We start from the raw sequence: 12,904 nt of genomic DNA on the forward strand, positions 1-12,904 counted from the left end.
CCTGCATTCAACTTGAAAGTAGCCAACGCAACATCTGCACGCCGATCCCAAGATTGACAGAGAATTACTCTAGTGCACACATATCATCTCAAAAGAGTAGAATTGATCAAGTGTACTGGCACCGTGCAGGCAGGGGAAGGAGGAAGGTGATTTGGCATTTTACCTTTTGCCCAGGGTGGCAGCAGGACATCATCGACTTTGGTACGATCTTGCCGACTTCCAAAGTCTAGGTTCTGGAGAGAGAGGGTGAGAAAGAGCGAGAGCGAGAGAGGGGGGGGGGGGGTATATTAGACAAAAGCTCATGCACGTCACACAATATACAGGCGCGCAACTGCCAAAGCCTGGGTCTGCTCAACAGGAAGACACATGCGGTAGGCTAAACAAAATTACAGCTGAACGGCTGGAAGCTATCACAGATTCTTTATTCACAGCAATGCATAGGGAATCAGTAGATGGCATATTATTGAGCACTGCTGCAGGTCTGCAACGGGTCTGCGTACCTGAGTATTGAACATGAAGTCACTTGGTAACGAGTAGAACTCCGGGATAAGCTGGCAAGTGAAGAAACAGGTGCACACGTACATACACATACCATGTCCACACACACACACACACACACACACACACACACACACACACACACACACACACACACACACACACATGCATGCACACACACACACACACACACACACACGCAAGCACACATGCACATAAACACATCCCCACACATACAAACACACACACAAATGTACACGATAACACAAAGGTGTTCACGCACACATGCACATGCACACACACACACACGCGCGGGCGCGCACACGTACACAAACACCTACTAGTAGAACAGAAGCAAAATAGTACACATGCAGCAGTGGCGAGTGACAACGCAAGGACGATAGCCTGCATACGTTCTACCTTTGTCATAACTCTACATGTACTAGTACCCACAGGAAACCAAGTCTATGAATGGGATTCAAATACATGCAGCGCCAAAGAACAGCTGCAATGCACGGTTAGTAGCAGCAGTAGCCACAGTACGTAACGTACCTCCTTGACATCAGCATTGCCACACAAGCAATTTGTCCATGTTTCTCCAATGCTGCATAGACACACAGACACACAGACACACGCACACACACATACCGTAACTCAGTCAAACGCCGTCTGTCCCATTGGGAAAGTCAAAGTTTGCACGTTAGGTGCTATTTAGCGCTGTGTAGCTTTAAATATATTTCCTTTTTTACGGCTCTACCATCGAAATGACCCTGCACCCCCCCCCCCCTGAAATTTAGAGTGCCGGTTTTAGTTTTTAATAGTGTATGTGTCACGCATGCATGAACGGACGTGACAGACACAGACACACATACGCTCAGGGTAAACTCTTTTCGTCTCGTCCTGCATGCCGTCGATGACTCCTTCGCAAGGCCTCGTGATGGGTCCAACAGCAGAAAACAGAGTCAGAGTGACGACACCCGAAGTTCGTCCTGTAGTCTGCTCTGTTGACTTTCCGCTGTGGACATCTACTGGGAACTGTCCCAGGGACGACCCTGGAATCTCAGAGTCGTCCCTGAGAACCGAAAACTAACAAAAACTAATCAAACGATGAGAGCTACAAAATTCCTAACTGACTCTTGTACAGTCAAGCAACACACACGCACGCACACACACACATGCACATGCTGCAGTATCACGGCACTGGACATACTGGTTAAACAGGCGATCAGCTTGATCAAAACGACCGTTCTGCAGGCACAGCATGTACTCGGGTGCTGCAGCAAGAAAACAAAGGGGAAAAGCAGCAACATGGGAATCAGGCCTGATACTCTGGGTACCGGTATATGCACGCCATTCATTGACCAGACATACAAGCGTGATCGGTAAAACACTAACAAGAGATATTCAGCCTCTCCGAGTAGGTTCTTGCTCCACCAACATAGAGAATCTGAACCAACATTCCCTGGGACTTCACACAGTTTTTTAAAAACATGTTCTAGTCCTCGTGCCAGAGTGGCAAAGAAGTTTGAATGCATTCCGCCAGGAGCTGAGAACTAGTGAAATGTTAAAAGATGATGCAGCGGAAGACCAGGGCGCCCGAAGAAATGATGGAATTTACAACCTGGGTGCCTATCATGCCACCGTGGCTGATTAAAATCACCCACAACACATGTTTACTAGTATTGGCACTACGCCATTATGAATGTAGAATAAAAATAAACGTTAGAAAACCAAGACTCATCACAGAGATGCATAGTCATCACAGAGATGCATAGTCATCACAGAGATGTGCGCACATACCTATTCTGACCAGATAGAATAGAACATAGCCTGGTGTCGAGTAATGAGACCCGTACAGGAACTTTGGCTCTGGCATTTCCTTGTAGCGCTCCTTGAACTGCTCCAGACGTGACTCTGTCATGGCACCAATCGGCTTGCTCAGGTCACGGAACGTTGCCGGGTTGCTTAGGTCTGCATGCAACATCAGCAAGATGCAGATGTGTGTCAATGACTCAATGCATACACATTCATACAAGTACATGCATTTACATACAATTACACATAATTACATACATACATGTACATACACTGAACGGAGGCAAAATTCATACTCTAAGTATGCTCACCTAGTTGCTTTGATGCGTAATCCGCAATGACCCACGGGAAGACCGGATACTGAGTCAGATCGTTGAAACTACGATCTGCCATGCTACACCAACAACACAAAGACAATGCCAGCATCAGAAGCATCAGAAGCAGCAGCAGTCACGACAGTATCGGCAGCAGCAGCGGCGGCGGCAGCAGCAGCAGCATAGACAAGAACAAAACACCGCAGTTGAACTATCAACAACCACTTCATACATCCGCATAGGTAGTGGCTGCAACGGGATAATACCATTGCAATGCTTTACGGGACCTGTGTCAACACGCAACTCTGTTTTCCAAACCATGGTTTTCACTTCTCCTCCTATTCTAAACTGACACTAGTGGACTGATGGCTGTTTGGCGCGTGTGTTGCCTGGAACCGGATTATCTTGCTTGGTGTGTAATCGTGCGGTGACAAGGCTACTGGTAAGAGGGACGGGACAAGCTGCATGTGCAGTGAACATCGGCAGCAGCAGCAGAGTGCTTACCTGTTTAGGTACATGAGATAATCATAGTTGGATATGACGCCGTTCTGCCACTTGAGCGTCAGGTTCTCCTGTTCCGTGTCCTCAAGGCTGATGTCCGGCTGAGCCAAAAGCTCCTTGTAGAACATGTTGCGCTCCGCTTCCGTACCAAACACAAGGTAGATGTGGAAGCCGTCGGATGAATAGATTTCAATGCCCTGCGTGACACAGACAGGCAGACAAATAGACAGACATTGAGCAAGGGCATGATTCTCCACATGAGGACACACCAGCAAAGGTTCAGCTAGGAATCCATCACGCACAGCACTAGGACCATTCTGAATAATATATATGGTCAAACTTCTCAAAACGTTTACATTCGTCAGTATTAAATCTTGGTTCGGCTACCTACTACTGATGTATGAGACAGATATTTCGACAGGCAGACGCACACACGCATACACACATAGCGTGTGTGCATAAAGCATGATCACCGTAAATCTGGAAGCTCGCAAGCAACGACCACAGCAGCGGCAGTTGATTGATGACCAACATCAGGAGAGGCAGCAGGCAGCGCAGCACTACAACGTGGTTCCTAGGAAACCCATAGCATACACTTATATCTAATATACCTAGGAACAGGAACAACGGTTCAAAGGAACAGAAACAACCAAAGTACATACCACATGCTGGAGAAGATAACGTCTCTTGATAACTCGACTGATGTCACTCAGCTTGACCTTGTGAACCGGCACCTGTAGAAAAGACAAAGAAGAAATGCCCCTTTGTCAAACGGCTGCGTGTTACATCCAGGAGATGAACTATTCAAGAAGCATGTAAAAAAACGTGCAAGCACATCTCCAACTCGGGCAACGTGAGGCTTCACATGCACAACATGGGTGTGTTGGGTAATACAATCTGCTCACACTCCCATTTCATCGTGCGAAGAAACAAGAAATGCATGGCACAACAAGCTGCTGCACATTTCAGTGCAGAGAATTCAGGGCCTGAAAAAAGATGCCTTCGTATAACGTACAAGTAAGTGCAACATAGACGTTTTATTTAAAAAACGTGCACCCCAGACTTCTATGGCATTGTACCAAGTACAGTTGTGCTCGGTGAAATCCTACCCTAACTGGCCTAAGTGCAAAACTGGCGCCCTGTACCAGTTTTGAATACATCATTGTATTTGTACATGACATTGTGTACGTCCAGCCGCATTCGTGCCACTTCCAGGGTGTCAACGGCCGTGCAAAACGAGGGCGCCAAATGTGCACTCTGGGTCGGATTTCACCAATCGCAGCTGTGCATGTAGCGTATGAACATGCACAGCTCACACCATACTACACACCGGGTCAGCGTTGTTGAACGGCTGAAAGTAGAGACGAGAGTTGGTCAGCATGATACGGCCGGGGTTGCACACCAAGGGAGTGATACGATCACCTGTAACGTGTCAACACAAAGAAAGAACATGAGAGACTATGAAATGATGGCCAGGCTACAATCGGGAACGCTAACTGGAAATTCCAAAACAACAACTTATTAGCAATTGCCAACAGCACAAGCAGGCAAGGCAATATTTAGACAGTGGCTGGTGAGTCTAACAACCTGTGCACGCCACACATTGCCTCAAGACCCTAGCAGCAATGCTCACACATGCACTATGTAGTACCTGTTGTCTCCAGCACAATCTTTTCATACAAGCTGTCCAAGCTACACAACACAGACAAGAGAGAGAGAGAGAGAGAGAGAGAGAGAGAGAGAGAGAGAGAGAGAGAGAGAGAGAGAGAGAGAGAGAGAGAGAGAGAGAGAGAGAGAGAGAGAGAGAGAGAGAGAGAGAGAGAGAGAGAGAGAGAGAGAGAGAGAGAGAGAGAGAGAGAGAGAGAGAGAGAGAGAGAGAGAGAGAGAGAGAGAGAGAGGAGAGAGAGAGAACACACACAAGAGAAAAAAGAACATGAAACAGAGCAAGCTAATATCCACAAACAACACAAAGACCTTTCTCACAAAGTGCACGTGACCTGACGCCCGAGGCGCAGCATAAGGCAAAAGACCACTGCATGGTGGCCTGAAAAGTTACACAATTATAATTTAATCTACGTTCCAACAACAATTTAACAATAGCAATAAAAAGGATAAACTGCGCACTGCTACTTTCTACACTCATCAAGGAAAAAGCTGGTGAGTACGTTCCAACAACATTTTCTTCTCACACTAGTCCATGTTGTCGGTTATTTCTGTTTTCAAACGTGTCAAAACACTTCATGTGCTACATTTCATACTTCAGCGTCCTTGGTACCAACTTGATTTCGTTTTCATAGTCTTGCTAAAATGTTACACTTTCTCTCTATATATACGCGTATAGAGGAGATGCAATGATGTCAAATCCGCCTTATATGTGCGCGAGGTGAGTGACAAAATGCCCATTTATGGGTTAACGTATTGCATATCCTCTACGCCTCTACTCCATGCGCTGCTCTTCAGCCATTCACCACTTTATAGAGATTCTCTCTATATACTTACACTGTTATTTTTTCCTTCATAACAATACGATAATTATTATTCCAACTGATGACAATCACACGAAAACGTTCTTGGAACTTACCAACCAACTTTGCCTTGATGTGTGCATAAAGTATAAATGCACAGTTTATCCTGTGCATTGCTATAATTCTAGTTCATTTTGAAGTAATTTACTGTATAGCAGGAAATTTTCGGACGGAAATATTTTCGGACAGCCGAATTTCGACCTTTCGTACGGATTTTATTTTCGTACAGTGCTGCATGCTAAATGCACGTGTTCGCATGCTGTACGGATGTATAGTGTCCATAACTTCACAGGAACAAATTTTAGTACGGAATTAATTTTAGTACAAAGGAGGCCGTGTACGAAATTATACGAAAATAAATTCCGTCCGAAAATTTCCTGCTATACAGTAGTTGTTCATGGCCATTATGTCGACTATCTCATCGTGGTGTACGTCGTGTAGATGATCGGAGTTATTTCACAACATTACCTGCTATGTCGTCGTCCTGCCCGGCCGACAGCTGTACAAATCATGCTTCAGCAGATTGCTCATGCCCCCCCCCCCCCCCCCCCTTATATTTTTAGATTCCCAAGATCAGATCGAGAACGATGTCAGAAGTGGGAAGCTTCAGTATGGCATCGCCGTGGCTATCCGACGGTATGCACATGATATCTGTGGGAATCGTTTCTTGAACAAAGAACCCTCGAACTACTACTAGTATCTACATGACGTGGACTACATCTCCACAATCGTGGATTGCAAACCCAAAGCACAAGAGCAAGCTGTTCAAGTTGATGCCAGGAAAAAAACGACTCTACCAAAGGGAGCAGAGGAAGAGAGCTGAGTCTGCTCAAGCTACTGCTGCTGCTCAAATAGAAGAAGAATTGCCTGAATCTGAACTTGTCCGTGACAGTGGAGATCTGCTGATTCCCCATGATCGGAGACCACTGATGGTCTTGTTGCTTGTACAGTATTTGGTACTCGGAGTAGGGTCATTATTAATAGGAGACACGTGTTAGTGAGGTGACCAGTGAGCTGGACGCCTACAAAGCAGCAGCAGCCAGTCGCAAGCAGTCACGTTCTGCAAAGGATCTAGAAAAGGCAAGGAGAGGTTGACTGTGTACCTGTACTACGGATCGGTGTTCCTTCTCTTTTAGGTCACAAGCTTGTTTCGTGTGGTGGTGGTGGGGGTGATATCACTGGTTATTCAGCCCAGACGAACCTGCTCGTAGATTTCGAAGTTGTTGAGTACACAGAGACGAAAAGCTCTGTAGCCATGGAGAAGGTCAGATTTTCCAGAGTTCTGAATTGTTGAAAGGAATCCCTCGCAGTCGATGTCATTGTGACAGGCAGAGGCCCTTCTATCAAAGCCACCATACGGAATGAGCACCCTGCAATCTGCCACCAGTTTGACGTGTGGCACTTTGCCAAGCGTGCTGCCAGCAAGCTGCGGTCTGCTTGCCATCGCAAGAGCCATGCTCCACTACTGGGTTGGATTCCAGCCTTCATAAGCCAATTCTGGTGGTGTTGCAGCAACTGTGATGGCAGTGCTGACTTGTTGAAGGAACATTGGCAGTCAGTATTGTACCACGTCTGCAACATCCATGCATGGACGGGAGGACAGCTATGCAACACACGCGCCCATTCTGCATTGAAAGATAATCTGATTCGCTCTTTACACTGGCTTCCCTTCACTTCCTTCTTCAGTTACCGGTCTGGGAAACCAGATGCGGTGTAATCAGAAAGAAGAAGCAAATCACTCCGCAATAGGTATCACGGGTCGAATAACAATGCAGTGTGTAGGTAGATAGATTGAGTAAGTCGATGAGTTCCTGGCAGTGATGACGCGGCCGTGGCTAGGCTTGCTAGTGGAAGACGTTTGTTTCCAGTTCAGCTATTCTGGCACCTACTTCTCAGAGTTTCACCGGGAGGATAGTGTTCTGTCCAAAGAGTTGCCTTTAGTGCTTTTCTGGCCATCTGATGAGCAGGTTCGCTTCCACAACCCAATGTAGTTTGCTAAGTATCCCAACACAAGGGTCATAATTGTCTGTTTCGAGCTGTTCATTGAGCGTCCATCTGCTCTCCGTGTGAACTGCCAGATGTTTTCACGCTACAAGAACCATTCTACGTTCAAAGCTCTGATTGGCATCAGTCCCGGTGGTGTTATGACATATCTATCTTAGTTGATCACTGGTCGTGCATCTGACAAGTTCATTGTGCCGCACAGTAGCTTCCTTGAGCTTATTGAGGCCGGGGATAATGTGATGGCTGACAAAGGGCTCGAGATTTGGGATCTTCTTCTGCCTAGACGTGCTCCCCTCAACATCCCACTACCATTCCTGGGCCAACACCAAAGCCAGTTCACTGCCTAGGAAGTGGATGATACAAGCTGCATTGCTCCACTTTGTATCCAAGTTGAACAGGCAATTGCCCGTCTTCGGCGTTTCCGGATTTTACATGGGGCACTCCCCATCACCCTTGCCCCTATTGCCAATGGCATTGCTGCGGTCTACACTCTCGATACAAATGTTTCTGATCTTCTGGTAGCAGATGAGCACTGAGCTTCCCATCGACTGGCACTAGTGAAATAGACATAGGCTTTCATAGACTTTAAGTTGCTGCAGTGACGTTTCCGCAAGTCGAACAAGGGTCTCCCATCAACTCAGTCTTCTTATGATTGCTGCGGACAATTTTGAAACGTCTACACACCACCTCAATGAGACTGCACTGCCTCGACAAGCTCCTCGGGGGATGCCGTGTCGGGGGGGGGGGGGGGGGGGGGGGAGGAGACAGGAATATGTCTACTATACAATGATTGTTCTCAGGGCAAATCATGTACGCTCAGCACAAATCACTCAAGTATTTTTCCTTGGGCGTCATGTCATGCTCACTTTGGGAAAGTGGTCTATGGAACCTCATAGCATAAACACGTGCACCTCTCAAACAGCAAACAGAACTAGGGATATATCTGCAACACTCAGTAGTCTACCAGCTCTCTATATATGTTCACTCCTCTATTATGTCATCACCTGTTTACTTCATGCTATATGGCCTCACTTCGACTTTCTCTATATAACTCCAGGTCATTCTACTCTTGTAGTAGTTGAGCACTCTCATGTGGGGCAGTGCCTTTGCTGTTTGCATTACGCAGAGCTCACTGACTTGTCAGTTTGAGCACTCTGGCAAGGTATGTTCGGGCCTGATTTAAATCTGGCTTTGGAAATATTATTTTCATTGCTATCAGGTTCGGCCTCATTTTCTCTGTGCTGCGCTGAAGAGTTCACAAAGAACGAAACAGCATACTGTCCGCAGATTGAGTAACTCCAGGTCATTCTCTATATAACTCCAGACGCGACTTTCCCTATACATCTCCACTCAGGTTGAGACTTTCTCTGTACGACTCCAACTCAGATTGCCAACTTCTCCATACAAAACTGAGTTGGAGTCATACAGAGAAAGTCTCAACCTGAGTGAGATATATAGGGAAAGTCGCGTCTGGAGTTATAAAGAGAAAGTCGCAGTGAAGCCATATAGGCACGAAGTAAACAGGTGATGACATATAGAGACAGTGACGACAAATAGAGAAATGATGCCATACTGAGTGTAACAAATACATGTACATATTTCTTGAGAAACCGAACCGTCACTACAAGAAAGCTTACCAGCCAGTGTTGAAAGTGACGCGTGCTTGCCGTGATCGCACTATTGACTGCACCTTTACACACACACACGCACACATACACACACACACACATACACACATACACACACACACACACACACACACACACACACACACACACACACACACACACACACGTGTGCATACACATGCACATATACAGCCACAATATGACAGGCAAGTATGAAAAGCTGATCTCGAGTGCGCTGCATTCCTCTCAGAGCGTTACATTCATGTTGATAAAAGCAAGGCGGCAGGAGAGACGAATGGCATGCCTCCATCAGTTGTGAATGAAGTAATGAAGTCAGGCCAGCCGTAGGCCAGACTTAATCAAGGAGGCACCTACGGGAAACCCAGAGAAACGCCAACCCTGGAGGGCACACTCCAGCCCTGGGAGGGAACCCCCAAACCTGGAGGGCACACTCCAGCCCTGGGAGGGAAACCCCAAACCCGGAGGGCACACTCTAGCCCTGGGAGGGAAACCCCAAACCTGGAGGCGACACCCCGGCCCTGGGAGGGAAACCCCAACCATGGCTTACCATCATGTTCTGCTCTGCCGTTGGCAGCGTTGACGCCCTGTACAGCTGCAAGGTTAGCAGCAAATGACACAGAGTACGAGATTAAATGAATGAAGAATGATCACGTCAAACAGTACACTCCAATCATTCCTGCAAAAACTGCCACGTCAATAGCACAACTCTACGTATGCTCCCTGGACTTCTCTGGCACAACACAAGTCTAGATAGAGCTGCTCACTACCACTGTGGAATACTGTGCATACTCACTTGAGTGATCTGAGGGAGAACATCAGAGCTGCTCACATAGTTCAGAGCAAAGCGAAACTCCGCCACCACCTTCATGCATACAGCCAAGTGCAATCAAAAGGTGGACAAAACGGACAGAATGGCATGCACACGCACACACGCACACAAAGTTTAATTGAATAGAACACAAGTGTCATTCGGGCACTTATGTAATGGCTTGTCACTCGTACACAGATAGACAAGTACATGCTGTCCCTATTCCCAAAGTGTGCGGCTTATCGCCGGTTGGCTGCATGAGTAACATACACACAATGCAAAAATACACTTCAGAACATAGCTGCGCATCTTGTAGCACTAGTTGTGAGCAGCCGAAATTGCCTCAGCTCGAATCTACAACCTTTCCAGCAATGTTCATATCCGAAAATGGCCGTGAAGAAGTTCGAATGCTATGATACAAGCATCAAGACAGTAAACACATGCCGTAAAACTCGTTTCACCCACGTGCACCTCACATTCAAGTGTTGGTTTTTTAAACATGCAATGCACGACTTTGCATCAGCTATTCCCAGTCAACTGTAATGCACGTCGTCGCAGACACCGGATAGATGGCTGTGGCCTTTCAGTAACAACGACGTTTGATAGGAGTGCTTTTGATGACTGATGTTGAAACGAATACCGTATTTTTCGGAGTATAGTGCGCACCTTTATAACGCGCACCCCAATCTTCATTGGGGGTGCGCACTTCAATCTTCATTGAAGTACATGCATTTCATATTCGGAGCATAGTGCGCACCTGCGATTTAGGGCCTAAAATAGCACATCTAAAGTGCGCACTATACTCCGGAAAATACGGTACAGTATTTTGACAATACTGGCCGAGGCGTTTAGTAGTTTGTGAGACCTGAAATTTCACCCAATTTGAAAAAATCCACACAAAATACCTGAAATGATGTGGCGTTTATTTCAGACAGGCGCTTATTTCAGACAGGCGCTAATTTCCGAAAGCACGGCAATAGAATAATCTAGAATGTTTGTGAGTTGAACGAATACTCGAATAATCGTAGGAATTCGCAGAAATCGAAAAAATAGCTTTGTGCACGAGTCGAGTTCATTATGAATGTGCTATCCCCGCGCGCGTCCAGCGCTAGCTAGTTGTGTACATGTACGGGGATCGATCTGCATGCACGAGTGTACATGTAGCAAAACAGTGACTACAGGACCAACAAAGACAAAAGAGAAAGAATCCTGAAAAGTGGTCGAATCGTAGATAGTTGTTTTTACTTGCTGTTGCTTGTCGCGAACTGACCTTGCCCTCGGATGTGTGCTGCGCGACTCACAAGCATGTCAACTACAAAGCAGAGTTCTGTGTGGAGCAGTTTCGACAAGTTTGATGACGGCAGCGGGCAGGCTGCTGCAAGACAAATTTCCAGAGGTGACTATGACTCGCAGTCCTCATAAAATTTGCCGTCAATGTCAATTACACTGAAGAACACGTTGTGTATCTACTTCTAAGTATGATGTTTTTCAGGGTCAATGCCTTAGCCAGCAGTACTGACTGTGGCCTGTGCTTGCCACCGGCTGCAGACTGGCACTGCGCTGCGCCACGTCATGGACTTGCCGGATGTAAAGAACATCCTCATTGCACGCTGCTGCCTTGTTGGGTACTTTAAGCACAGCAATGTCGCCAGCCATGCTCTTCGGGAACGGCAAAGTCATAAACAAGCAAGCTCTTCAGCTTGTTTCTGAGATGGCAACTCGCTGGAATAGCTCCTATGGCATGGCTCAGTGCATGTCCGTGCTCAAAGACACAAAGTGTGACAAAAGCCAGCGACCATGCTTTGTGCCTCTCACCAGCCCAATGGACGTGCATTGAGGAGTTGTGTGACCTGCTGAAATGTTTCAGGAACGTTACTGTGATGTGGTCCTCAGAGCGAGATGGGACAATGTCCACCGTCCTGCCAGCTGTGATTGGCCTGGCTGAGGAGTGCGAGGCTGACGATGGTGACTCCCTCTTTGTGGCTGCAGTGAAGATCAAGCTGAGGAGTGAGCTGGAGAGGAAGTTCAACTTCTCCAACGTTGATCCGGACTCGGCCGAAGCACTGGCCGCTGCACTGGATCCGCGGTATCACAGCCTCACATTCACGTCACACGATGACCGCCAGGCTGTGCACAAGCAAGTTGAGCACTTGGCCCGCGAGCACAGTGTGTCCCGTGTCTTCTCCACGGTATCTGATGCCAGTCAGGAGGTTGATGTGGAGCCAGCGGCCAAGCGTTCCTGCATTGCCGTGGGGCTAGCACCAACCAGGGCATCTGTGCTTGCCCGCCTCACCGGAAAGCACAACTTCCAGGCTGCATCAAAACGGAAGGAGAACTTCTCTGTCGCAAAGCAGATGAAGCTGTTCCTAGAAGGCGACGTTTGTGACGGGGACAGCAGCCCACTTGAATGGTGGAAGGCACGTGAGGCTACCTTTCCTGACCTCGCAGCCTCGGCAAGCAGGTTCTTGGCAGCTCTCACCAGCTCAACTGCTGCAGAGGAACTTTTCGGCGACAGAAATATTGACGGACAAGCGGAGGGCAAACCCGGGAAGCAGGAACATTAATGCCATCTTGTTCCTCAACAAGAATGCTAAGATCTTGAGGTCAGTGATGGCATCTCAACCAGTAGCCACCTATCCCGACATCGTTCCGCCATCGTCTCAGCTAACCCAGCTCACCTCCGATGACAGCGACTGCGAGGTTGTGCAATGGTCATTCGCCAGCGACTGATTGCTGATGTGTTGCCTTCCTGCCAGCACTGGGCAGCACCACGACACTGCTACGTGTATA

At 47.5% G+C, this 12,904-nt stretch overlaps 1 protein-coding gene across 1 annotated transcript in view; it reads right to left on the reverse strand.

The window, feature by feature from the left end:
• Nucleotides 1-12,904, reverse strand: part of LOC135819480 (protein FAN-like) — a 39,207-nt gene that overhangs the window by 20,630 nt on the left and 5,673 nt on the right. The window contains exons 7-19 of the mRNA XM_065332700.1: nucleotides 10,100-10,168; nucleotides 9,854-9,898; nucleotides 9,295-9,347; nucleotides 4,780-4,820; nucleotides 4,459-4,550; nucleotides 3,791-3,862; nucleotides 3,132-3,325; nucleotides 2,625-2,707; nucleotides 2,299-2,469; nucleotides 1,709-1,772; nucleotides 1,051-1,102; nucleotides 501-551; nucleotides 164-233 (exon numbers count right to left, since the gene is read on the reverse strand). Coding sequence (XP_065188772.1) covers nucleotides 164-233; nucleotides 501-551; nucleotides 1,051-1,102; nucleotides 1,709-1,772; nucleotides 2,299-2,469; nucleotides 2,625-2,707; nucleotides 3,132-3,325; nucleotides 3,791-3,862; nucleotides 4,459-4,550; nucleotides 4,780-4,820; nucleotides 9,295-9,347; nucleotides 9,854-9,898; nucleotides 10,100-10,168 — 1,057 coding nt within the window. The remainder of the gene's footprint in view (nucleotides 1-163; nucleotides 234-500; nucleotides 552-1,050; nucleotides 1,103-1,708; nucleotides 1,773-2,298; nucleotides 2,470-2,624; nucleotides 2,708-3,131; nucleotides 3,326-3,790; nucleotides 3,863-4,458; nucleotides 4,551-4,779; nucleotides 4,821-9,294; nucleotides 9,348-9,853; nucleotides 9,899-10,099; nucleotides 10,169-12,904) is intronic.

Source organism: Sycon ciliatum, chromosome 1, assembly GCF_964019385.1.
Source record: "Sycon ciliatum chromosome 1, ocSycCili1.1, whole genome shotgun sequence".
NCBI classification, from domain to species: Eukaryota; Metazoa; Porifera; class Calcarea; order Leucosolenida; family Sycettidae; genus Sycon; species Sycon ciliatum.